Genomic DNA, 26,716 nt, shown 5'->3' on the forward strand with positions numbered 1-26,716 from the left:
ATCTTATTTTACCCAAAATAGGAGACAATAATTTTAATATGTGTGACAAGGTCATATTTGTCAAAAGTCAATTAGTTTTTTTACTGTGTATTTTGGTCTGCTATATTATATTCTTACCTTTTCTTTTAGTGGCCTTTTCTCCTGTTGCTTCTGTCTAGCTTCGCGTGATTTGTATTCAGTGTGTGGAGTTTCACTGTGGTTTTGTCAGTTCCTGTTCTGGGTCTTTTCAGTGCTCTGAGGCTGGAGAAACCTTTCAGTGGGGGTGTGTCAGGAATTCACAACGACTCTAATTGCAGGTGCTTTGGGCTTTGTTCTGCCCTTTCTTGCCTGTTTACTGTGTCAGTTAGGTTTTGTTTCCGACGTGTGTCTCAGCTAGCATTGTTCCACTCTGAGGCCACAGCCTCAGAAGGGAAGTCAGGTACGCTCTCCCTGTGGGGAATCGGTGGGGTGGGTGGGTCATGCTTTAACTCAGGGCTGGGGTGGGAAAAGCCAACTTCCTTTCTACTCCTGCCGAGGGTGAGTCGAAAGATGAGCCTTCCTCAGAAAGTCCTTTCCAGCCTCTGCTTACTTTACGTTTATGGATTCTCTCTTGGTCCTGTAGCCAGAGCCAGGGCAGGATAGAGAAAAGCAGGGCAGCCTCAATTGGTAGAGTCTGGTGAGGGTGGTGGAAGGGGTGGTGGAAGGCATTTAGCGGCTGGCTTATGCTTGAGGCTGTTGCCACCCAACCTGTTCTGTGGTTACCTCTTTTCTTTAGGTTTTTGATCCCTTGCCAGTCAACTTTCCAAGAATGAAAGACATCTGGGGAGAACCTTGGACTCTGCTACCCCCCAGAATGGTCTATTCCTGGGTTTACACCCCACTAAGATGATATCCTCTGACTCTCCTTACTTGGGAAGATGGTGGGGACCAGGGCAGAGTCCACTCCAGCTTTTAAGGGACCTGTTCATCCTCCATCCATCCTGCCATGCACTGAAATTTGGAACGCCAGCTCCATGTGAAGTTACTGAATTGGTAAAACTGGCAAATAACTTGTTGTGCCCTTCACCACAAAAGAACTTATCCCCTCTTCTTTCCTTTTTTCTTTTTCCTTTCCTTTCCTTTCCTTTCCTTTCCTTTCCTTTCCTTTCCTTCCTTCCTTCCTTCCTTCTTTTATTTCCTTCCTTTCTTTCTGTCTTTGAAACAGGGCTTCTCTGTGTAGCCCTGGCTGTCACAGAACTCTTCATGTAGATCAGACTGACTTTGAACTCAGAGTTCCACCTGTATCTGCCTTCCCAGTACTGGATTAAAGGCTTGCACAACCACACCTGGCTTCTTATTTTGATTCTTTTAAGAAATGAGTAGTTAGCTGGGCAGTGGGGGCACATGCCTTTAATCCCAGCACTTGGCAGGCAGAGGCAGGCAGATTTCTGAGTTCAAGGCCAGCCTGGTCTACAGAGTGAATGCTAGGACAGGATCTGAAGCTACACAGAGAAACCCTGTCTCAAAAAAAAAAAAAAAGAGTATTTAGATTTATTTATTTTTATCTTACATGTATGGATGTTTTGCGTGCACTGTATGTCTGTGTGCCGTATGTTTGTCTACCATGTGCCTGTTTGGTGCCCAGGAAGGCCAGAAGAGGGTGTTGGATTCCCTAGAACTGGAGTTACAAATGGTTGTTAGCTGCCATGTAGGATTGGGAATTGAACTTGGGTCTTTTGGAAGAGCAACGAGCACTCTTAACCATGGAGGCATCTCTGCAGCCATCTGATAACAGCTCTCTCACTGGTCCCACGGGACAGAGTTCCCCGTAGGGACATCTCGTGCAGGCTTCACTTCAACGGTGTTTGTTTTACAGTTGTCAAGAAACATCTGCCTTCCAGGAACTCTCAGGCCTCAGCCAAGTAACTGGAATTTTCCAGTCTCCCAGCATAGACCCTCTTCAGTCAGCCAGAAACATCCAGACCCTGAGCTCCTTTCCCCAACATACAACGAGCAGAAGCTCCTCAGTACATACCTGTACCTGCCGCAGATCAGCCCAGGAGAGGCCCCACAGGGGGTGTGGACTTAGGGGTGCTCTGGGCGTGGCTGTGTGGAGCCTGTTTATGGCTCTGAGTGTTGTAGCTGTTGACGAGCATCAGCACTGAGGAGACCCCATGCCAGGGAATGGCCCCAGGACCCCCACCTTAAGTAGAAGGTAGGGGCCCAGGGACAAGTTCTGATTTCAGTTCTTAGAAGAGAAGCTCCCCAGACCCTTTCCTCGTCCTGCTGTGGCATAATTAGACCTTCAGTTATTTAATTGCTTCTCCTCAGTTCCCATAAAGCCAACATTCAGGAACAGGAAATTTCTGGGACATAAAAAAAAGTTCTGGGGGCTGGAGAGATGGCTCAGAGGTTAAGAGCACTGATTGCTCTTCCAGAGGTCCTGAGTTCAATTCCCAGCAACCACATGGTGGCTCATGGCCATCTGTAATGAGATCTGGAGCCCTCTTCTGGCCTTCAAACAGACAGACAGAACATTGTATACATAATAAATAAATAAATCTTTAAAAAAAAAAAGTTCTGGGGGATGCCTGGCCTAGGAAACAGAGCTCTTAAGTGCAGAGGCCACTTCTGAGGCCTGCCCTCTGCTTTTCCTCACGCTCTGCTGGGCCTCAAGGGAGGCCGGGTACCTAGATCCCTCATGGGCAGTTCTACTCTCCTGCTGGGTGAATTGACTCTGCCAGTCAGGCGTGGAACTTTGAGTCCTGGACAAGTAAGGTCTCTGTCACTCTGTACCAAGCATCCCTTACCTGTTTTGGTCAACAGCTGACTTGCTCTCAACAGTGGCTGAGTCCACTGCTGCACTTCCCACATTGGCACCAAGGGACCCCCAGACCCTTGTGCTACTCTAGGAATTCTGGGTACACTCAAACCCACCATGGTGGTTTAGAAGGGAAGGAATTCCTGGGCATGGGAGCAAGTTCTGCATACATGGTGTAGGGAGGGGGTGAACGGGCTGGAGGCTGGGAGGACTCTGAGGGACTAACCTTGGTGACTGAAAGCAAGTGCTCTTGAGAAGGGCACCTGAGATGAACCAGCAAGACTACTCTGGGGACTTGCAAACTTGAGGTGCAAGTGTGGATGTGGCTGCCATTACACCTGCTTCTGGTTTGTGGCAAGAGCCATGCGGGAGGGTGGGAGGGCCTCTGCACAAGCATGCTACTGCATAGCCAAGGTTAGGGGAGCTAGGGTATCCAAACTCCCCAGAAGCTGGCAGATTGTCCTATGGGTTTTCTGCCTGCTGCTCAGCAAATCAGGGAACCTGGCCTTCATCCTAAAGCGCTCACCCTGGAGTCTGAAGTAAACGCCTGTGTTGTTGCTGGAAGCCAGAAGTGAGAAGGGTAAGCAATGAGCATCCGTCACAGAACCCAGTGCTTTCCATCTGGGTTCAGACCAGGAGCCCGGAGCCTCAGCGGGTAACACATCAGTGAACTGGACCCTCCCTGGATCTTTGTTCTGTATTTCTGGGTATTGTGGAAACATGGAGTCAGAAGTGGGAAGAGTTACACACATACACACACAGAAGTCTGGTCAACTATTGCCCACTGCAGGTGGCCAGAAACCTGCCAAGCTGAGGATGCCCTGCTGGCCTCAGACTGGGAAGACACACGATGAGCTCAGTTCAAGATTATTTCAGGAACAGAGGGTCACATCGTTGTCAATACGTGCACTTTATTGAATCCACCGTGAACATATGCGAGCTAACAGCTGCTGGTGCGCGGGGGGGGGGGGGGGTAAAAGTGTCAGGACTAAGACCAAGGTGTGGGGAACTGCAGACAGCGGAGCCCAAGGCAGGCCTAGAAGGCCCCAGAACCAAGTCCATTGGCGTAAAGAGCGATGAAGATAATGATCATGATGATGCTGAAGACCAGCGCGCAGATGTTCAGGCATTTGGCAGTGGAGGCGTAGGCCTGGGCCCCAGTCACATCGCCCACCATCTTCCTGTCCCTAGACTGGAGGAAACCAGACAGCCAGTCAGTGGAGCTGGAGAACTGAGAGACAAGGGCTCTGTCTCACTTCCCCCGTCATCTTCCTAGCAGTGCCCTTTACTTTTCAGGCCAGGGAACTTGCTCCACTTTCACACACTCAAGACACTCCAGAGAAACCCAGCACTGGCCGTCCCCCCAAGGTTTCCTTGTGCACTCTCTACCCAGCCTGGAGTCCTAGTTTTCAGGATGAAGGCACAGTCTAGGAACCAGGAAGTAAGGAAAAATTTTCTAGATGCTAGGCTACAATGGAGATAACCTGACCCAGGGACCTCCAGGCACCTCCCTTGTGACTACATGGATCTTCCCCAAGACACACACATACACGCTCATGGCGATACATATGAACTCTGATCACACACACACCCCAGGTACCATCGGAACGAGTCAAGCTTGAGGCCCTCATACAGCACCTTCACAGAGTAGGCATAGGCTATGAAACCCAGGCAGCAGAAGTTAAAGAAGAGGGTATTGAACATGGACCAGGTCACGTGATCGGGCCTGGAGATCTCAGCAGGCATGTTGATCGTGGTGGTTGGTGCGGAAGTTGAGATGTGGGGACCCCTCAGCAGACCCATCTCTTGCTGCTCCTTAGACATGGCTTGGCTTTTGAGGCTAAGAGCTGTGAATGAAGAAGGAATTGGGAACTGTGACCCAGGCTGAGGAGTCTGGAGGCGCCTGCACACTGGGCCCGCCTTTTCCCCAGTGGGGTCTGTTTCTCGGAAAACTATTTCCTTATGTTTGTAAATTGTGTATTCTAGGGACTGGGGAGTTAAGAACAAAGAATGGTTTCACTGAGGGCCTGCGCAGGGAGAGCCACTCCTAGGTCTTTTCAAGCCGTCTGAAGGAATCCTCGGAGGCTGGAGGGGCGACAGCTCACTCTCCACTAGGTAGAGCAACATCAGTGATCCTGAGTGTGTAGCTTACAGAAAGGAGAAGGGAGCAGCGTGATCACCCTGTGGTGTGCCTTGAGGAATGATGGCTTTTCTGTACGTTGTTTGTTTGTAATCTTACTCTGTTGGTCGTGACAGACACCGGGGAACAACTTATCAGCGACTCCAGCTCTATTTTCTGTACAAACAGGGCTGAGAGCTCGTGGGTCTGTATTTTTAGTCACTCTGTTTTCACTTTTGTAGCACACTCATTTTAGAAGCTGAAGCAGAAAAACAAGGTAATTGTATCCCGAATCCTGGCCAAAACAGCTGCACATGGTAAAAAGAAAAGGGGGGGGGGGGATAAATTAGAATGACTTACAGGCTGTGGTCCGAGTGGTCCAGCAGTGGCTGTCTCCTGAAGGAAAGGCAAGGATCGGATCCAGTAGTTGTCCACAAGACCAAAAGCGTTGGCTGTCTTAGTCTGATGCTAGAGTCCCAAGGAGATCCTAGAGTTAGGCTGGAATCCTGAAGAAGCAGGTTCTAATACCAGCAGAGCAACGTCCCCGGAACAGGAGAGATGGACGTTTTCAGTGAGAGTGTGGGCAAGCAGGCAAAAATCAAACACTTCCTTCTCCCATATCCTTTTACGTTGGCTGCCACCAGAAGGTGTGGCCCAGATTTAGGGTGGGTCTTCTTTCTGATAATCCCATCAAAAAAAAGAAAAAAAAGACCGCCCCCCCCCCCCCCAGGCATGCTCCATCCACTGCTTGGGTTTCAGTTACTTCTAGGAGTAGTCAAGTTGATTGGCAGCATTAGTCAGCAGTAGTCGTCACAGCCTCTGTGGACCTTCTTGAACACTCTGGCGCTGTCAAGACTGCATCACTGCCTGCTAAGAGCCATCACTCCACCTCCGTCGTAGTGTTCTTAAAAGGTAGGAAGCAACAGAGCCGTCCCCCCCATCCTCCCAAGCCTCCTTGCCCTCTCCCTTTTTCCTCTGAAGTAAAAGCCCCCTAATGAAAACCTTATCTGGGAAATGCCTTCTGCCTCCCTGTTCATTGTTCATGTCTACCTCTGATGACCCTGCAGCAAACTGACTTCAATTTTTCAAAGCCTTTAGCACTTCATTTTTTTTACTTACGATTGGCGTTTCAGATGCAAGAGATGACTAGCATCTAATATCACCTTCGAGGAAATCACCTCTACATAAAATCTGCGAAGCAGGCGGAGGTCTAAGAGGAGCAGCTGGTGAAATGTGTTGTGGAAGACGGCAGCACCTTCAGGCCAGGCCAGAGGAGGGAGGGGCACCAGGAGGCAAAGCTGCTGGCAGCTCTCCAGCAGTTGTCTTACGTGGTACTTGGAGTTATAAGTCTCCCTTTGAGGGATCACACCCAATAGGACTAATATGGCTCAGGAAAGAAACTGCTTTACCTCTGTGGGCTGAGAGTCCTTGTTTTCAGAAGACACCCTAGCCTGAGTCACATCTCAGCCAAGTCAGTGCACTGGGACAGCATCTCACTGCCGAAAGCATCAGGAGGTGGTACCCATGGCCTTCTAGGGATGCCTCTCAGGTGAGTGTCCATAGATCCTACTCTCCATCCCTTCAACTCACCTCTGGGATGCATTCTCAATAACTGATCTAAATTTGATCTTCAGACCCTCATCTTTGATAAGAAGGCCTGTTGGGCCCTGAAGCCCCACCAAGAAGGAGGTCGCCCCAAGAGACACTCTCACCGTGGTTGGTGCAATAGCAAGAGGAATTTTTATTTTTGCTGCCGCAGCAGAGGTCCCTCAGCCTCGAGAGGAGAAGGACCCCTGCTTTGTCTATTACAGGCTCTTTTAAAGGAAAAAAACCCCACAGAATCAAGTGGGGGGGGGAGTACAGAATCAAAAGGGAGAGTCCAGAAACCATTTGTCAACTATTTTGACTAGTTCATTCAATGGTCAGCTGTGGGAATTGCAGCCCCGAGTTACATTTCCCTGCCCCCATTTGAGGTGCTTATCTGCAAAGAAAACATAACTTCCCTCTGCTCCTGGAGTTGAGAAAGGAAGTTTGAGTGCACATGATCATTCCTTGATCCCTGCTGGGGTCAGGTGACAGTCCCTTCGCAGCCCCCTCCTCTTTTGGTGCCATGGTATAAAAGCTAGCCCCAGCAGAACAATAAAGAAGCTGTTCCACCTCAACCTCGTGCTCTGTGAATTCATTCAACCTGGACACCCTCCGCGGAGACTCTTGGTTCCAGCCCGTGCTGACGCAGTAGTCAGCTAACTCTAATTGATCAATGCTATGGCGGCTGCTGGGTTGGTTGAGCAAGGAGAAACACCTGCAGGTTATGTAGGTCGTCTCAGCCCAGTTCCAGGGTCTGGGGCTATAGAAGAAAGACTACAAAGGGGATGGAAAGTACCCAGAGCTCCAGTGCACACGTGGTTGGTTACCAGGGTCCTGGTTCCCAGGAAGGGGGGTGCAGCAGTGCTGAGGTGCCCCAAAGTCTTTCAGGCCATTTATACTTTACTGGATTCTGATACTCACCCATCCTTCTCAAACTCAGCCCAACATGACGTCCCTGATGACTCTTCCTTTGGACACATTCCACCTTGTCTAATACCAGCCACCCCTCTACTGGCAGCTCTGCTCCCTCCTCCCCATCTTTGACTTCCCCTTCCTCCTGGTCTCCCTCCTCCCCACCACAGAACTCTTCCCAACTGCCCCCTCACCCTGTCCACATGCTCACACACTCTCACATTTGCTTGGGACATTCATATTAGGTAACTCAAGAAACAAATAAAAGCAGCCCCCTTTTCTCAGAGATGCTTCCCCTTCCTGAGGTGGCGAATGAAGACCTTAGCATCGCCCAGGTACATGGCCCCTTCCCCGTATCTCGCCTCTCTGGAATATAAAGCTCCAGCCTGCCTTCGCTGGTCCTGGTTGCAAGTCTCCTGCCCATGTTGTATTATTGAACACCATCTCTTTCTCTTTTCTTACCCTTCTGCCCCCTTAGGCCAAAGCAGCCATTTGTTGACTCCCAGTTCTTCAGGGGAGCAGATGTCTTTTGTATTCTAAGTTGTAGCTGTAGAGTTAACATATAAGAATTATTGGCACACTGCATCTTCCCTTCGGCCTTTATCACTAAGTTCTAAGTTCACCATCTGAGGTGACTGTAAACTTTATTATCGTGACCATCTCCTGCTGGAATATAACTGTTAGATTCTTGGGGAACCAAGGAGGGAAAAATATGAAAGTACTTAAAAATCAAAAAAACCCCAAGCACCTATAAAGCTTTCCTAGAACCAATGGCAGACAAGAACTTTACAGTTTCACTACACGTGGACAGGAAATTAAGGTTATTCCACTGTTATAGCATTCGGGACACTGAGAAAAAAAAGACCCTCAGACTCAATTCAGATTATAATTAGTCAAATTTATGAAAACTGCTAGCAGGGCAGTTGTCTCCAACCAAATCAGAGACGCTCTGCCTAGAGCCTAGAGGAGCGTGCAGGAAGGGCTTTGAAGGGTGAACAACCGCAAGAAGGTCCTTGAAGATCTGCACAAGCAAGAAACAGGAACCAGACAGAGCTGTTCTGCCCTGCCAAGATTAGGCAGTCAGGTGACCCAAAAACAGCCCTTGAATATCTGATAAGCGGGTTACAGATACCAAAGTCAGTAGTCAATCACAGCATAACAAAGTAGGAAGTCACGCCACAAGTTTCTGTGTGTGGGGGTGTGGGATTGAGGAGTCTGGGTTGCTTGGAACCTATTTCCCAGGAACTTGAGTCAGGCACAAACAGTTATTAGGTGCCAAGCTTGGTGCCCAGCAGAAGATGAGCGTTATGAATCAGACTTAGATCCAACTCTTTTAGCAAACTGTATATTTGTTCATGATGTTGTTCTATCTCACGATAAGATTAATTTTTTTTGTACTTTTTTATTTATTTGATTAAATCAATGAAAAAACTTCATTTTAGCCACTGGTGATACAGAAAATGTAACAATAGTGTCCTGAGAGAAACAGATGGCAGTTTCTATCATTTACTGACTCTAAAGACTGGCCGTCCAAGGAGGGCATTTGAGCATGCTGCAAGGCTCCTAAGTGCCTTTTTTTCTTTCAGCTTTAATTCTTTTTTTATTGATATTTATTGAGCTCTACATTTTTCTCAGATCCCCTCCCTGCCTCTCCCCTCCCCGCTTCAATCCTCCCCCAAGGTCCCCATGCTCCCAATTTACTCAGGAGATCTTGTCTTTTTCTACTTTCTGCTTTCCATGTAGATTAGATCTATGTAAGTGTCTCCTAGTGTCCTCATTGTTGTCTAAGTTCTCTGGGATTGTGGTTTGTAGGCTGGCTTTCTTTGCTTTATGTTTAAAAACCACCTATGAGTGAGGACATGTGATAATTGTCTTTCTGTGTCTGGGTTACCTCACTCAAAATAATGTTTTCTAGTTCCATCCATTTTCCTGCAAAATTCAAGATGTCATTATTTTTTTTCTGCTGTGTAGTACTCCATTGTGTAAATGTACCACATTTTCCTTATCCATTCTTCAGTCGAGGGGCATTTAGATTGTTTCCAGGTTCTGGCTATGACAAACAAAGCTGCTGTGAACATAGTTGAGCACATGTCCTTGTGGCACGATTGAGCATCCTTTGGATATATACCCAAATGTGGTATTACTGGGTCTTGAGGAAGGTTGTTTCCTAATTTTCTGAGAAATCACCACACTGACATCCAAAGGGGTTGTACCAGCTTGCATTCCCACCAGCAATGCAGAAGTGTTCCCTTTTCTCCACAACCTCTCCAGCATAAGTTGTCATCAGTGTTTTTGATCTTGGCAATTCTTTCAGGTATAAGATGGAATCTTAGAGTTGTTTTGATTTGCATTTCTCTGATGACTAAGGATGTTGAACATTTTCTTAAGTGTCTTTCAGCCATTTTAGATTTCTCTGTTGAGAGTTCTCTGTTTAGATCTGTACTACATTTTTTTAAATTGGATTATGTGATCTTTTGGTGACCAATTTCTTGAGTTCTTTGTATATTTTGGAAATCAGCCCTCTGTCTGATATGGGGTTAGTGAAGATCTTTTCCCATTCTGTAAGCTGTCATTTTGTCTTGTTGACTGTGTCCTTTGCTTTACCGAAGCTTTTCAATTTCAGGAGGTCCCATTTATTAATTGTTTCTCTCAGTGTCTGTGCTGCTGGGGTTATATTTAGGAAGTGGTTCCCTGTGCCAATGCATTCAAGTGTACTTCCCATTTTCTCTTCTATGAGGTTCAGTGTGGCTGGCTTTATGTTGAGGTCTTTGATCCATTTGGACTTGAGTTTTGTGCATGGTGATAGATATGGGTCTATTTTCATTCTTCTACATGTTGATATCCAGTTATGCCAGCACCACTTGTTAAATATGCTTTATGTTTTCCATTTGATATTTTTTGCTTCTTTATCAAAGATCAGGTATTTGAAGATGTGTGAATTGATGTCCGAGTCTTCTATTTGGTTCCATTGGTCCTCCTGTCTGTTCTTGTGCCAATACCAGGATGTTTTCAGTAATAAAGCTCTGTAGTAGAGTTTGAAGTCAGGGATTGTGATGCCTCCAGAAGTTGTTTTATTGTACAGGATTGTTTTGGCTATCCTGGGTTTTTTGCTTTTCCAAATGAAGCTGAGTGCCGTTCTTTCGAGGTCTTTGAAGAATTTTGCTGGGCATTGCGTTGAATCTGTGAACCTGGTGTTCTTAATGACCTGCATAGACATTCATTCAGATGAACATCTTTAGCCAATGTGAAAAGCCTTCAGGTCTTATAAAGGGCTCCGACAACTGTTCAATTGTAAGTAATCACTAAATATACTCTCTCACCTATTGGGAGAAAACCCAGTTTTACAATAAGCATTCAAAGTAAAAGGCAAGAGAGCCCTCGGAACTGCAAACCAGTGAAGAGCGGAGCATTTCTTTTCCCAAAGGGCACCAGTGGTTGGAGCAACAGCTCAGCAGTTAAGAGTGCTCCTCGTACAGGCCTGAGGTCACAGTTTGGATCCCAGCATCCATGAAACAAGCTGGGCATTCCCTACAGATTCCTGTAACTTCACCGCTGTGGGGAAGGGGGCTGAGGCAGGAGGACTACTGTGGCTTTCTGGCTTCCAACCTAGCTGAGACACAAGTTCCACAGTCAAGAGGGACCCTCCTTCAAAAGGACAGGCAGAGTGATGGAGGAAGATGCCCACTGCTGTCTTCTGGTACCAGTGCACACACCTAAACACACATGCGAACATATGTTCACACAGATACTGTTAAACCTAACCCGTTATGCTATGCACCACAAGGAAGGAGAGAGGCAACACTTACGGGTTTCAAAAACTTTAATAATTCACCTCATAATCAGGTCACTGATAGATCCAGGCTACAGGACAGGGACTCGGAAGCCTTGGTTCTCCTGACAGCCCCAAGCAGGGGCAGAAGCAGGGTTTAAGCATAAAATTCACAAACATTGGTTGCTGAGTTACAACTAAAATTTTGTCATCAGGACTTAAATTGGGGTCTTTCTTGAATGTTCCATCATTGTCAACTGACAGATCAGATTCATTTGTTCCTTCTGTGGTTAGGAACAGTCATAATGTTTCTAAAAAACTAAAAATGAATAGTGATTTTTTTTTTTCCCCCGAGACAGGGTTTCTCCGCATAACAGCTCTGACTGTCCTGGAATTTCCTTTGTAGAACAGGCTGGCCTTGAACTCACAGAGATCCACCTGCCTCTGCCTCCTGAGTGCTGGGATTAAAGGCTTGCACCGCCGCCGCCACCACCACCACCACCACCACCACCACCACCACCACCACCACCACCACCACCACCACCACCACCACCACCACCACCACCCAGTGAATAATGACTATTTCTATGGTTCAGGGAAGCTGTTGATCAGCCGTTGGAGAGTTCCCAGGTCTCCAAGGGCTTGGGAACCTGAACTTTATTTCATCCTGCAGGTAAAATGGAGTCTGAAGTCAAAATGGCAGTACTCAGGCCAAGGTGCTTTCGCCTGCTTCCTTCAACTTACAAACATAAATAAATAGAATAAAAACACCCTTAAAAAAAACATCAGCTGGACAGTGGTGGTACACGCCTTTAACCCAATTTAGGAGGCAATCACTGGCAAGCCCTTGGATGCATGCCAATAAAAATCAAGTTTGCAAGTTGGACAACAGTGGTGCATACCTTTAATCCCAGCACTCAGGAGAGAGACAGGCAGAGCTCTGAGTCCAAGGCCTCTCTCTCTGTCTCTGTCTCTGTCTCTGTCTCTCTCTCACATACACATACACACACACACACACACACACACACACACACTCTCACTCTCAGGGCCTATGGGTTTCACCTTGAGGACAGTTTCAGGTCAGCCAGCTAAAACTTTCTGTTTGTTTCCGTGCTCCCTCTGCTCCACCTGGTAATTAGCTGTAGGGCATTGTTTACTCCATCTTGGGTGTGGCAATTTCCCACACGCCAGGGCGGAATTCCTTGTGCAGCAGCTAGGCATTTAAGGTTTTCCCCAAGGTTAAATTTGGCTGACCTCCTTTCTAATGACCCAGGTCTCTTGTGTGTTCTTTCGGTCTCCAGGCCCTTGCCCGGCTTGCGTATGGTACAGTGGCACGTGAGCTGTACCGAGAGGGTAACACAGATGCAGGTGTTTCTCTCTCTCTCTCTCTCTCTCTCTCTCTCTCTCTCTCGCTTGCTCGCTTTCTCTCTCTCTCTCCCCCCCCCCATAAATAGTTCTGGCTTGGAAAACACAGGGTTTTAGGGTGACCTTGAACTCACAGAGATCTGCCAGCCCGCCTCTGCCTCCCAAGTGCTGGGATTAAAAGTGAGTGTCACCGCCCCCACGGCCAACTTCAGTACTCTTTTGAAATGAAGATGGTTGTTTCTCACAATAATCTTTAAGAGATCTTAATCTCGTACATACTGGAGACTCAATGAACAGGTAATGGTACCTAGTTCTCAGTGCCTTTACAGATGTGAGGGTATGGCATTTTAACAAAAGAGCTTCTAAACACAGAGACATGCGAGTCTCTGCAGCACCCTTTAGTGCCTCCAAGAAGGCAAAAGACCTTCCGCCTCCAGGCCTTGCCCTTGGTTTGGCAAACCCACCCACACAGCAAAAGGTGGCCTTTCACCTCTTCAGCTTCCTGGATGCTTCACTTGGGGAATAGATCTTCTCATCCTGCCAAGACAGGTAGACTAAATCTTGCCCCCAGAGGAAAAACCTTTGGGCCTCTTGTACTCAGCAGCCAACGGCAAGCACTGCTTCTAAGGCTGGTGTTCTCCAAGGACCAAGGAGAGGATTTGGGATTGCCTGCGTAGTTAAAAAAGCTGGCTCATTTTTTTGTTCCTTTATCCCTCCCAGATCTGTCTAATGGCATTTGAAGGTACTGGTAGCTCATTACTTTATTTGTAAAGTTTCCAAAATGCAGACGGGTGTGCCTCTTTAACAGGCTTTGCAGTTCAGGACTAACAGGTTTCAGGTGTATAAAAACAGTCTCCAGAGCCTTTTGCTAACCCCAGTCAATTTCAAGCATATTTTACAGGTCACTCCTGCTGCCTGGGCCAATGCCACCTCGCAAAGTGCTCTCCAGATAATGTCAAATACCTGCAACAGCTCCTGGGACTTCACCATAGGCATCAACTCTTCTGGATCAGGGACACCTGCCAACTAAAATCTGATTATATCTGCTATTATGTCCCATCCCATGGCTAGCCCCATTTCATAGGGCCAATAATAACAATATATATATTTTTTTCTCCTAGCTACCTGCCTTCTCATCTCCCTCAAAAGCAGCTGCCTAGGGACCCCAGGATAACAGTAAACCGGATCCCGCTCCAGCCACACCTCTTGCTGAACATAAGCACAACTCCCAGCTCCTCCTTCTCCCACATTGCCCCATGCCCGCAGGAAGTAACCAGACTTGAGCCGATGCCCCTATATCCTAGGACTCTGCGATGTTTGATTGAAAGTGAGACCTCAGCCCTCTGACACCTCTATTCCAAGAAGTCTGGCATTTTTGGAAGCATCACCCCAGCCCCTGGCCTGGGAGTTGCCTTGATCCGGACTCCAACTCCCAGCCTGCCAAGCACTGACCCCTCCCCAGGGAAGGTCAGGACCACGCCCACAGGCTATTGGGGGACGGGGTGGGGGTGGTGAGAAACGCGTGGTTTTGGGTTTTGCGTGTCTACCCCCCCCCCATTCCTTTCTGTCTCTCTTCTCACCATGCTCTCCCGGCCACTCACTCACTCAGGAGCGTGGCATCATTAAACATGAGCATTTTTGATTTGGTCTAATCTAGTTTAATTGGAGTTATTTTGCGTCGGCAGAGAGGCTCTTAAGATTTTTCCTAACATCAACCACATTCAACTTTCCCACAGGAAATGTGGGTGGTGACGTTGTGCCAGGGCCCTGCTCATAGTTTGGTTGCTCGTGTTCTTTTATCTCGAGTTTCCCCAGAAAAAGTGCTCGTTACCTTTGCTGGGTTGAGCCCCTAAACAATCAGGACTCTGTACATTATAAGGCTGTCTTAGATTTCTGTGGCTTCAGTTAAACACCATGACCAAAAGCAACTGGGTGAGGAAAGGGTGTATGTCATTTTACAGTTTGTAGTTGGTTGTTGTCCAGGGAAGTCAGGACAGGAAATGAAGGCAGGAACCCATCCAGAAGCAGTGGGGGAGCGTTTCAAGTACTGCTGGTTTACCAGCTTGCTCCCCATAGCTTTCCTAGCCTATTTTCTTATACCATCCAGGACCACCTTCTCAGGACTGGTACTGCCCACAATGAATTGGGCCTTTCCATATCAATCATCCCTCAAGAAAATGCCTTACACGGTTGCTCACAGGCCAATCCTATGCAAGAATTTTCTTTTTTCTTTTTCTGTTTTGGTTTTCCGAGACAAGGTTTCTCTAACTAACAGTCCTGGCTGTCCTGGAACTCGCTCTGTAGACCAGTGTCTCTGCCTCCCTAGCGCTGGGATTAAAGGCGTGCGCCACAACTGCCCAGCACAAGTGTTTTCTTAAGACTCTTCCCAAATAGCCATAGCTTCGAGCACAGACTTCGAGAAAAGACTCTCAAAAATCAGAGTAAATGTCAAAATACTAGAGTATCTTAAACAAAATGGAGTAGAGACCTGGCTAGGACAACTCCCAGATAGATTTTCTGTGAAGATTTAAACACTTTTTAAAAAAAATTTCCTTCTTTTCTTTTCCTCCCTCCCTCCCTCCTCCTCCTCTTTCTTTCTTTCTTCCTTCCTTCCTTCCTTCCTTCTTTCCTACCTTCCTTCCTTCCTTCCTTCTTCCCTCCCTCCCTCCTTCTGTCTCTCTCTCTCTCTTTCTTTCTTTCTTTCTTTCTTTCTTTCTTTCTTTCTTTCTTTCTTTCTTTCTTTCTTTCTTTCTTACATCCCAATCCTAGTTCCCCTTCCCTCCTCTTCTTTTGCTCCCTCTCTCCCTCCAACCCATCCCTCATCTCCTCAGAGAGGGTAAGGCCTCTCCTAGGAAGTCAACTAATTTCTGTCCCTTCACCTCACTGAGGCAGAACCAAGTCCCCCTCCCCTTGCCTAGAATGAGCAAGGTATCTCTTCATAGAGAGTGGGCTCCACAAAGTCAGTTCATGCATTAGAGTTAAATCCTGGTCCCAATGCCAATGCCCCCCATATACTGCCCAAGCCACACCATTGTCACCTGCATTCAGGGGTCTAGTTAGGTCCTATGCGGGTTCCCCGCTGTCCGTCCAGAGTCAGTGAGCTCCCCCTAGCTCGGGTCCCCTGCTTCTGTGGGTGTCCCCATCGTGGTCTAGACCCCTTTGCTCATATTTACTGCTCCTCCCTCACTTCGATTACACTCTGGGAGCTCAGCCCAGTGCTTAGTTGTGGATTTCTTCATCTGCTTTCATCCGTTTCTGGAAGAGGGTTCCAGCTTTTCTGGGGTTGTGGGCTATAGGCTGGTTATCCTTTGTTTTTTGTCTGGTATCCACTTATGAGTGAGTTCATACTATATTTGTCTTTCTGGGTCTGGGTTACCTCACTCAGGAAGTTTTTTTTCTTTTCTTTTTCTTTTTTTTTCCAGGATGTTTTTTTCTAGTTCTGTCCATTTGCCTGAAAGTTTAAATATGTCATTTTTTTTAACCACTAAGTAGTACTCCATTGCATAAATGTACCACATTTTCTTTATCCATTCTTTGGTAGAGGGGCACCTAGGTTGTTTCTAGGTCCTGGCTATTATGAATATGAACACAGTTGAGCAAATGTCCTTGTGGTGTGAGTGTGCCTCCTTTGGGTACATGCCCAAAAGTGGTATTACTGGGTCTTCAGGAAGGTTGTTTCCTAATTTTCTGAGAAATCACCACACTGATATCCAAAGGGTTGTACCATTTGCGCTCCCACCAGCAATGCAGAAGTATTCCCCTTACCCCACATCCTCTCCAGCATAAACTGTCATCAGTGTTTTTGATCTTAGCCATTCTGACAGGTGTAAGATTGTATCTCAGAGTTGTTTTGATTTGCATTTCCCTAATGACTAAGGATTTCTTTAGTGTCTTTCAGCCATTTAAGATCCCTCTGTTGAGAATTCTGTTTAGATCTGTACCCCATTTTGTAGTTTGCTGTCTAGTTTCTTGAATTCTTTGTTTATTTTGGAGATCAGCCTCTGTCAGATGTGGGGTTGGTGAAGATCTTTTCCTATTTTGACTTGTTGACTGTGTCTTTGCTTTACAGAAGCTTCTTAGTTTCAGGAGGTCCCATTTATTAATTGTTTCTCTCAGTGTCTGTGCTACTGGTGTTGTATTTAGAAAGTGGTCTCCTGTGCCGGTGCGTTCAAGGCTCCTTCCCACTTTCTCTTCTGTAAGATTCAGTGTGGCTGGCTTTGTGTTGAGGTCTTTGATCCATTTGGACTTGAGTTTTGTGCATGGAAATAGATGTGGATCTATTTACATTCTTCTATGTGTCAACGTCCAGTTATGCCTGCACCATTTGTTGAAGATGCTTTCTATTTTCCATTTTATATTTTTAACTTCTTTGTCAAAAATCAGGTGTTCATAGTTGTGTGGGTTAATATCAGGGTCTTCAATTCAGTTCCATTGATCCACCTGTCTGTTTTTATGCCAATGCCAAGTTGGTTTTCATTATTATAGTTGTAGAGCTGAGTTTGAAGTCAGGGATGGTGATGCCTCCAAATGCTTTTTGTACTGGGTTGTTTTGGTTATCCTGGGTTTTTTGTTTTTCTATATGAAGTTGAGTAATCTTCTTTTGAGGTCTGTGAAAAATTGTGCTGGCATTTTGATGGGCATTGCATTGAATTTGTTGATTGCTTTTGGTAAGATTGCCGTCTTTACTATGTTAATGGAAGCATAAACATGGGAGATTTTTCCATTTTCGATATCTTCTTCAATTTTGCTCTTCAAAGAGTTAAAGGTCTTTCACTTGTTTGGTTAGAGTTACCTCCTGATATTTTATGTTGTTTGTGGCTATTATAAAGAGTGATGTTTCTCTGACTTCTTTCTCAGCTTCATTATTTGTATATAGGAGGGCTACTGATTTTATTTTGAATTAATCTTGTATCCTGCCACATTACTGAAGGTGTTTATCAGCTGTAGGAGTTCTCTGGTAGAATTTTTCGGGTCACTTATGTATAATATCATATCATCAGCAAATAGTGAGAGTTTGACTTCTTACTTTCCAATTTGTATCCTCTTGATCTCCTTTTGTTGTCTTATTGCTCTAGCTAGGACTTCAAGTACTATATTGAATAGATATGGAGAGAGTGGACAGCCTTGTCTTGTTCCTGATTTTAATAGAATCGCTTTGAATTTCTCTCCATTTAGTTTGATGTTGGCTGTTGGCCTGCTGTATATTGCCTTTGTTATGTTTAGGAATGTTGAAGATTTAAACTCTTAGCTCCTAAAATCTCTCTCTCTCTCTCTCTCTCTCTCTCTCTCTCTCTCTCTCTCTGTCTGTCTTTTTCTCTCTTTTTAAAAAAAGGTTTATTTATTTATTATGTATATAGCATTCTGTGTGCATGTATGCCTGCAAACCAGAAGAGGGCACCATATCTCATTATGGATGGTTGTGAGCCACTATGTGGTTTCTGGAAATCGAACTTAGGACCTCCGGTAGATCAGCCAGTGCTGTAAGTGGAGACTGTGCTCTCACTTCCCTGCTGCCCAGACCCAAATAATAACACAGAAACTATATTAATTACAACACTGCTTGGCAAATGGCTTAGGTATATTCCTACCTAGTTCTTATATCTTAAATTAACCCATTTCTATTAATCTATGTATTGCTATGAGGCTGTGGCTTACCTTCGGAAAGGTTTCTTTCTCCTTCGGCAGCTACATGGCGTCTCTCTGATTCTGTCTTCTTTCTCCCTGCATTCAGTTTAGTTTTTTATCTCAGCTCTATTTTGTCCTGCCATAGGTCAAAAGAGCTTCTTTATTAACCAATGATAATAAGACGTAGTCAGAGTTTATAGAGGGGACTCCCACAGAGCTCTTAACCTCTGAGTCATCTCTCCAGCCCCACTAAAATCTCTTTCTTGCCACTTTAATTATGCTCTGTCTTTTTCCTCAGCTTAATTTACATCCTGTGATTGGTTTCTTTCAAAAGTCCAGCCTCTCTAGATATTGGGAGGAGTCAAGGAACGATAGTTTATTGGGGGACTGCTTTGAAAATACCCCTCTGGATTGATTGAAAAGCCCCAATCTAAAGTCTGTTGGGTTTCCTGAGGAGTATCTTGTGGACATGGGAGAGTGAGGTTGGAAGGTAAGCAGTTTTGAACAGGGTTTCTCATTGTAGTCCTGGCTGTCCTGGAACTCGCTCTGTAAACCAGGCTGGCCTCAAACTCACAGAGATCCGCCTGTCTCTGCCTCCTGAATGCTGGGATTAGAGGTGTGTACCACCACAGACTGGCTCCTGGTGTTGTTTTTTAAATGGGTCTTGCAACTCATAGGTTGGAGTCAAGATGATGAATATTAGGGCCAACATCTCAGGGCATCTTTAATCAGCCTGTCCTCTCTAGATTGCTGCTAGGACATGGAAAACACAGGCTGGCTCTGTGTAGATTTTAAGTTACTCCTGCCCCCAGCTGGAGAGCCCTAGTCAAGACAATGAGTTCTGCTTTTGGGGCTGACTTGGAATTAATTATCTGGAAGTAACTCAGACTCTGTGACCTGAGTCTCACTGTAGCATACCTGACAGCTGTTATGCCCAGATCCGCAAAATCCCTCAAAAACCAACAAGGAGACTGACTCCCATAAGTAAAAGCAAAGAGCCTTTATTATGTACAAGTTTGCAAACTCGGTCTCTCCATGTGTTCAACATATTGGAATAAACGGAGAGCCCTGAGCTCAGTTAGAGTTGGGTTTTTAGAGTAGTAAAGGTGAGGGTGAGAGACTTCTAAGGTTCAGGACCCCTGATTGGCTGACATTTGTCTCAGGACTCCTGGTGACTGTGTGCTGGCAGGTGATTCTATCTACAATGGTTGGAACTTTAGGCATTTCCTTTGGATGGTCTGTTCTTGGGTGGTGCTCGGGTAATCTCAGTTTGTGGTTCTTCCTGCAACCAGGTATTGCTTTAGGATAAACTACTGAGACTCAGGCTGAGTCCTATACTGGCAGGTGATAATGGTTGGAAGTAAAGAACTTCCTTTGGATGGTCTTGTTTCTATTTAACTTATCATGGCTGGCTCCTACATTTACCCTTCATAAGCACCGATGACAGGACCCAATCATGGGTCCTGCTTGCCCATGGTTTTAGTGAGGTATCATTGAGACCTAACAACTATTTTAGTTAATAAATTCATTAATTGACAACTCTAGGCCTATTTTTCTGGTGTATCAACCAGCACTATAGGTAGTTATTTTGTTCCCCATGCCTGGCAGTTCCCCCTTGTCTCATCCTTTCAACCTTTTCTGTGCAGGGAGCATGGGACATGTTCCTTTCTGCAACTACTTCAAGCTGACATTGGGGCGTTGTCATTAAGGCCCAAGCAGGTTGAAAGGCTAGCCAAAGGTAGGGAGGAAATTCAGGCAATGGGGCACTCATCAGACTCCGTTGAAGGGACAGGGAGCGTTCATATCAGCTGGACTGGTCCACATCAGCTTTCAGGAAGTTCAGGGCTCACCACCATTCAGAGCAGGTTATAGTCAGCAACTGATGCTTAGATGCATCTGCCAGCCACGTGGACGCCTACTGAGATAAATTTGAACTAGGTACAGAAGTTAAAATTTATGTACTTAAAGAAAAATCCATATTGTAAAACACGAGCAGGTAACAGGTATCTGTAAACAGAAGGAATAGACTCATACCTTTGAGTCCCAGCAAAAACTACAGATTTTGGTTAGAAGCATATATATTTTCCTGCTGTCCAGAGAACCGCACCTGGTTTGGACAGAGATGCCTTTGGCCTAATGAGAAACACCTTTTAGTTCATATTTAAATGGCAACTAGAATAAATCTAAAATCTTGAGCTTGTGAGCTAACAGTAAGTATTCATTGCTCTATCAGCTTATTAAAACTCTACCATGGTGAGGGAAGAAGTCAGAAATATTTTCCATATCTTAACCTGTATTTACATCTTAAATCATTTATTCGTAGACCCTCAAAGCTTATAAACTTTTATATCCTTAGATCTTAAAACATTTTTTTGTGTGTGTGGTTTTTTTTTTAAAGTAATTTTATTAAATTATAAAAGTTTCCATTTACGCCCCTCTTCCCAACACCCTCCCACTCCCCTCCCTCCCTCTCCTCCTCCCTCTTTGTCCCTAAGGGCAGTCAGGGTTTCAAGCCCTGTGGGAAGTTCAAGTTCGTCCCCCCTCCCTCCAGGTCCAGGAAGGTGAGTATCCAAACAGACTGGATCCCAAAAATCCAGTATATGCAGAGGAAACTAGTCCCAGTGTCATTGTCAATGGCTTCTCAGAAAGACTCCGGGCCAGCCACATTCAGAGAATCTGGTTGGATCACATGCTCGTTCAGTTGCAGCCCAACTGCCCTTGGTAAACTATCATTAGATCCGACCCCATGTATTAGTGGGTGATAGCATCCCTTGCAGTCCTTCGTCATTTTCTTCGTCCTTCTGCTCCTCATTTGGACCTTGGGGGGCTCAGTCCGGTGCTCCAATGTGGGTCTCCGTCTGTATCGCCATCCATCGCCAGATGAAGGATCTATGGTGATAAGCAAAATATTCATCAGTATGGTTATGGGCCAAGGCCGGTTCAGGCACCCTCTCCTCTGTCCAGAGAACAATCTGGGGATCTCTCCTTGGACCTGGGATCCCATATATAATCAAGTTTCCTATAAACCCTAAAATGACTCCCTTAGTTGAAATATATTCTTCCCTGATCCCATATTCATCCTTCCTCCCTTCCCCCCATCCCGGTCAACCGAGCTTTCTCCATTCCTCCCCTACTCCCTTCTCTCTAACCCTCTCCCCTTCCAACAACCCTCCCACCCCCCACCCCCCCATGCACCCAAGGTTACCTGGGACTCTTGACTATTTCCTACCTCCTGGCGGATAGCTAAATAATCTTCATCAGGTTCGTCTTCTTATTTAACTTCTCTAGGATCACGAATAATAGGCTCAAAGACCTTTAAATTATGGTTAGAATCCACTTATGAGTGAATACATACCGTGTTCCTCTTTTTGGGTCTGGCTTACCTCACTCAGTAAAGCGTTTTCTATGTCCATCCATTTTCATGCAAAATTCAAGATGTCATTATTTTTTACCGCTGAGTAAAACTCTAATGTGTATATGTTCCACACCTTTTTAAACCATTCTTCTATTGAGGGGCACCTAGGCTGTTTCCAGGTTCTGGCCATTACAAATAGTGCTGCTATGAACATAGTTGAACAAATGCTTTTGTAGTATGCTAGGGAATCTCTAGGGTATATTCCCAAGAGTGGAATTGCTGGGTCCTGAGGGAGGTTGACTCCCAGTTTCCTGAGAAACCGCCACACTGATTTCCACAGTGGCTGCACAAGTTTGCATTCCCACCAACAATGGATGAGTGTTCCCCTCACCCCACATCCTCTCCAGCATAGGCTATCATTGGTGTTTTTGACTTTAGCTATTCTGACAGGTGTAAGATGGTATCTCAAAGTGGTTTTGATTTGCATTTCCCTGATCGCTAAGGAGGTTGAGCATGACCTTAAGTGTCTTCTGGCCATTCGAAGTTCATCTGTTGTGAATTCTCTGTTCAGTTCAGTACCCCATTTTTTAATTGGGTTAATTAGAGTTTTAGTGCCTAGTTTCTTGAGTTCTTTGTATATTTTGGAGATCAGACCTTTGTCTGATGAGGGTAGAAGGACTAGATACAGAGGAGGAGGCAGAATTAGACAGCGGTAGGGCCATGAGGACATCCCAAACGGCCCCCCATCCGCCTCCTTACGAGCCGCGCCCTCCCCCAACTTCCCCTTCGGCGCCTCCTTATGAGGAACGCCTTGGGCCAAAGACCTTTTCATTTATGCCTGACAAGGTCAAAAGAAAGTTACACCTGGCCTTCCCTGTTTATAAAGGGAAAAATGGGCGAGTACATGCGCCTATGGAGTACAACCAAATCAAGGAGTTAGCAGAGTCAGTCAAAAAATATGGAATAACGGCTAATTTTACCTTAGCCCAGTTGGACAAATTGGCCTCGTCTGCCATGACTCCAACAGATTGGGAAGCAGTTGCAAAAGCGTCGCTCATCAACATGGGTCAATATTTAGAATGGAAAGCGCTATGGCACGAGGCAGCCCAGGAACAGGCCAGAGCTAACGCTCAGGCCTTAACTCCAGAACAACAGCAATGGACATTTGACCTCCTGACTGGGCGAGGGCACTATGCCGCTGCCCAGACAAACTACCCTTACGGTGCCTACCGCCAGATAGCCGATACAGCTGTAAGAGCATGGAAAGCCTTGACAAAAAAGGGAAAAGGGAGCACTCCGCTCACCAAGATTATACAAGGGACGCAGGAGCCTTTTTCAGATTTCGTGACAAGAATGACTGAGGCAGCAGGACGCATTTTTGGCGATACTGATATGGCCACGCCCCTAATTGAGCAGCTTGTCTTTGAGCAAGCCACGCAGGAATGCCATGCCGCCATAGCCCCTAGAAAAAATAAAGGGCTACAGGACTGGCTCAGGGTCTGTAGAGAACTAGGAGGACCCCTGACGAATGCAGGTTTGGCTGCAGCCATCTTGCGGTCACAACAACGCCCTTTTAAAGGACCAGACACAAGAGTTTGCTTTAAATGCGGGAAGCCAGGACACTTAAAAAGGGACTGTAGGTCATCAGAAAAGGAGAGAGCGCCCCCTATGCTTTGCTCACGCTGTGGTAAAGGTTATCATAGGGCAGAGCTCTGCCGCTCCGTTAGGGACGCCCATGGTAAGAGCCTCCCACCATTAGGAACCCCACAGATTGATGATCCAAAAAACGGGATGGCGGGCCCTCGGTCCCAGGGCCCCCAAAAATATGAAAACAAGTTCGTCAGGGCAACGACCAAGGGACCCTCGGAGGCAAAACAAGGATGGACTTATGTGCCTCCACCAACTTCTTATTGATGCCTCAAATGGGGGTACAGCCCGTCCCTGTGCAGCTGCCTGAGCCCCTACCCCCTGGAAGCGTGGGCCTGCTTTTAGGACGTGGCTCGCTTACCCTACAGGGATTAATCGTCCACCCAGGTCTCGTTGATAGTCAACACACTGCTGAGATACAAGCCCTATGCTCCTGCCCTAGTGGAGTTTTTTCCGTCAGTAAAGGAGACAGGATAGCTCAACTACTGCTTCTCCCGGCAGACATCCGCCAGAGGCCGGAAAATAAATTAATGGGGTCAACAGGACAGGATTCAGCCTACTTGGTTGTTAGCCTTCACGATCGACCCAAACTGCCCCTTTGGGTCAATGATAAATGCTTCGAAGGCATTTTGGACACCGGTGCGGACAAAAGTATTATCTCATCGCGCTGGTGGCCGCGATCCTGGCCCATTACCGAGTCGTCTCATGCCCTACAGGGCTTGGGCTACAGTGCAAACCCCACCATTAGCTCCACCAGATTAACCTGGAAAACAGACGAAGGGCAGTCGGGATATTTTACACCATATGTCCTCCCCCTGCCATTCAACTTGTGGGGAAGAGACATGATGCAGGGCATGGGATTAACCTTATCTAATGCATATTCATCTCAGGCCCAAGATATTATGATCAAAATGGGTCATAGGCCAGGAAGGGGCTTGGGTCACTCCCAGCAGGGAATACGGGAGCCAATAAATCCTAAACCTAATGTCGATAAACAGGGCCTGGGTTTTTCCTAGGCGCCACTGGGGCAACACGGCCCATACCGTAAAAAACAGAGACCCCCGTATGGGTTCCCCAGTGGCCACTTACTTCTGAAAAACTGAAAGCAATGAATCAGCTAATTAATGAGCAGTTGGCTCTGGGACACATAGAACCATCCACCTCTCCGTGGAATACACCCATTTTTGTCATTAGAAAGAAATCCGGAAGGTGGCACTTGCTGCATGATTTGAGAGCCGTTAATGAACAAATGCACCTCTTTGGGCCTGTGCAGCGAGGACTCCCGGTGCTTTCAGCTTTGCCCAAAAATTAAAGTCTGGTAATAATAGATATTAAGGATTGTTTCTTTTCTATTCCATTGCATTCTGCTGATAGGCCTCGCTTTGCTTTTACGGTTCCTTCAATTAATCATATAGAGCCTGATAAGCGTTTTCAATGGAAAACCCTACCTCAGGGTATATGTCTCAGTCCGACTATTTGTCAGATGTTTATGCAGGAGGCTCTTAAACCGCTTCATGAACGGTTTCCATGTTTGCTCGTGGTTCATTATATGGATGATGTACTTATGTGTCATGAGGACTTACAGGTCCTAAAGGAAGCCTACCCACTGCTCGTTAAAAGTTTACAGCTATGGGGTCTTCAAATAGCCGCTGAGAAGGTCCAGATTGCAGATACTGGCCAATTTTTAGGTTCTGTTATTCTTCCTAAAAAGATTCTGCCTCAAAAAATAAAAATTTATAGGGATGATTTGCAAACGTTAAATGATTTCCAAAAGTTGTTAGGAGATATTAATTGGCTGCGACCGTTTTTAAAAATCCCCTCTGCTGATTTGAAGCCATTGTTTGATATCTTAAAAGGGGATACTCATATTACCTCCCCTCGGGCCTTGACGCCAACAGCAGAGGCAGCCTTGTTGCTAATGGAGGAATCCATTAAGGAGGCACAGCTGTGCCATATTGATGAGACTCAACCATTTGCTCTATACATGTTTAAAACAAGAAAGTTACCCACCGCTGTGCTATGGCAGGACGGACCGTTACTGTGGATCCATCCGCATGCTTCTCCTAACAAAAATATTGATTGATACCCCGCCGCTATAGCTCAAATTGCCCTTAAAGGCCTTAAAATGTCTGTTAGTCATTTTGACAAGCACCCAGAGGTTATGATAATTCCCTATACCTCCTCTCAGGTACAAACTTTGGCCGCTGCCTCTGACGATTGGGCCATTTTGGTTACCACCTTTTCAGGGAAGATTGATAATCATTATCCTAAACACCCTCTGCTGCAATTCGCTACATGTCATCCCATTATGTTTCCCCGAATTACGTCTTCTACACCGCTAAAAGACGGGATGACGGTTTATACAGATGGCTCCAAGAATGGTATGGGAGCTTATGTTATAGGTTCTAAAATATATACAAAAAACTTTTCTGCCACCTCGCCCCAGGTGATGGAATGTATGATGGTTTTAGAGGTTCTTCAAAGATTTCCTTGTCCCCTTAATATTGTTTCTGATTCTGCCTATATGGTTAACGCTGTTAAATTATTAAAAGCTGCTAAAATTATAAAACCTACTAGTACAATGGCAGCTCTCTTCCAGAGGATACAGAAATGCTTACTAAATAGGAGAGCTCCATTTTTTATCACACACATAAGGGCACATTCGGGGCTTCCAGGCCCAATGAGTTTGGGCAATGACCTGACTGATCATGCTACGCGGCTTGCTGCAGTAGCTCTTGCCTCCCCGTTGCAGACCGCTAAAACCTTTCATGATAAGTTTCATATTACAGCTAAAACCCTGCGCAAATGTTTTTCTCTTACCAGAAAAGAGGCTCACGATATTGTAACCCAATGTCACAGCTGTTGCCAGTTTCTTCCTATCAGACACACTGGCATGAACCCCAGAGGGATTACGCCCTTGCAAATATGACAGATGGACGTAACTCATATCACTGCCTTTGAAAAACTTCAATATGTGCATGTGTCGATTGACACATGCTCTGGCATTATTCATGCCACACCACTTACAGGAAAAAAAACCTCTTATGTCATTCAACATTGCCTTGAGGCATGGAATGCTTGGGGCAAGCCCACATCTTTATAAACGGATAATGGGCCTGCCTATACTTCTCAAAAGTTTAAACAATTCTATGCACAGATGCAGGTCACCCACATTACAGGCCTGCCTTATAACCCCCAAGGACAAGGTATCATAAAATGGACACATCGCACACTCAAATCTTATCTACTTAAACAGAAAGGGGGAATATTGACAGAGCTGCCCACGACGCCAAGGGTGGCCATCGCCATGGCTCTGTTCACCATAAATTTTTTAAATCTGGATGATAATGGCCAAAATGCTGCAACACGATATTGTTCGGATCCGCAATGGCCCAAAGATTTGGTTAAATGGAAAGATGTGCTTTCTAATGAATGGAAAGGCCCGGATCCCATTTTATTGAGATCCAGGGGAGCTGTTTGTGTCTTCCCACAGGATCAAGAAAGCCCATTCTGGCTGCCAGAGCGATTGACCCGAACAGTGAAGAATGATCCACAACA

At 46.1% G+C, this 26,716-nt stretch overlaps 1 protein-coding gene and 2 long non-coding RNA genes across 4 annotated transcripts; 2 read left to right on the forward strand and 1 right to left on the reverse strand.

Moving 5' to 3' along the window:
• The first annotated feature begins 194 nt into the window (after positions 1-194).
• Positions 195-1,301, forward strand: LOC148121434 (uncharacterized). The gene is made up of 2 exons (XR_015738267.1): positions 195-418; positions 755-1,301. It is a non-coding gene; the product is annotated as an uncharacterized LOC148121434 (long non-coding RNA).
• Positions 1,302-3,670: 2,369 nt separating this feature from the next.
• On the reverse strand, positions 3,671-6,157 carry LOC125415893 (interferon-induced transmembrane protein 1-like). 2 transcript variants are annotated; one of them, XM_087908294.1, is made up of 4 exons: positions 6,018-6,157; positions 5,259-5,366; positions 4,418-4,626; positions 3,671-3,971 (listed from the first exon to the last, which is right to left on the reverse strand). In XM_087908294.1, the coding sequence occupies exons 3-4, from the start codon at positions 4,601-4,603 to the stop codon at positions 3,816-3,818; spliced, it is 342 nt and encodes a 113-aa protein (XP_087764420.1). In that variant the 5' UTR covers positions 4,604-4,626; positions 5,259-5,366; positions 6,018-6,157; the 3' UTR covers positions 3,671-3,815. The 2 variants fall into 2 exon arrangements, with proteins under 2 accessions (XP_087764420.1, XP_048314440.1); XM_048458483.3 differs by lacking the exon at positions 6,018-6,157 and adding an exon at positions 5,662-5,798.
• On the forward strand, positions 5,673-7,060 carry LOC125415894 (uncharacterized). The gene is made up of 3 exons (XR_007236715.3): positions 5,673-5,810; positions 6,032-6,447; positions 6,533-7,060. It is a non-coding gene; the product is annotated as an uncharacterized LOC125415894 (long non-coding RNA).
• Positions 7,061-26,716: the final 19,656 nt, after the last annotated feature.

Source organism: Myodes glareolus, chromosome 7 (assembly GCF_982192425.1).
Source record: "Myodes glareolus chromosome 7, mMyoGla1.1, whole genome shotgun sequence".
Classification (NCBI taxonomy): Eukaryota; Metazoa; Chordata; class Mammalia; order Rodentia; family Cricetidae; genus Myodes; species Myodes glareolus.

What these genes read in the sequence shown, in the direction of transcription:
- LOC125415893 (XM_087908294.1), bottom strand. Translation starts at nt 4,603, where the DNA reads ATGTCTAAGGAGCAGCAAGAGATGGGTCTGCTGAGGGGTCCCCACATC. An exon ending in CCTATGCCTACTCTGTGAAG is followed by an intron (nt 3,972 to 4,417) that starts GTGCTGTATGAG and finishes GGTTTCCTCCAG; the next exon opens with TCTAGGGACAGGAAGATGGT.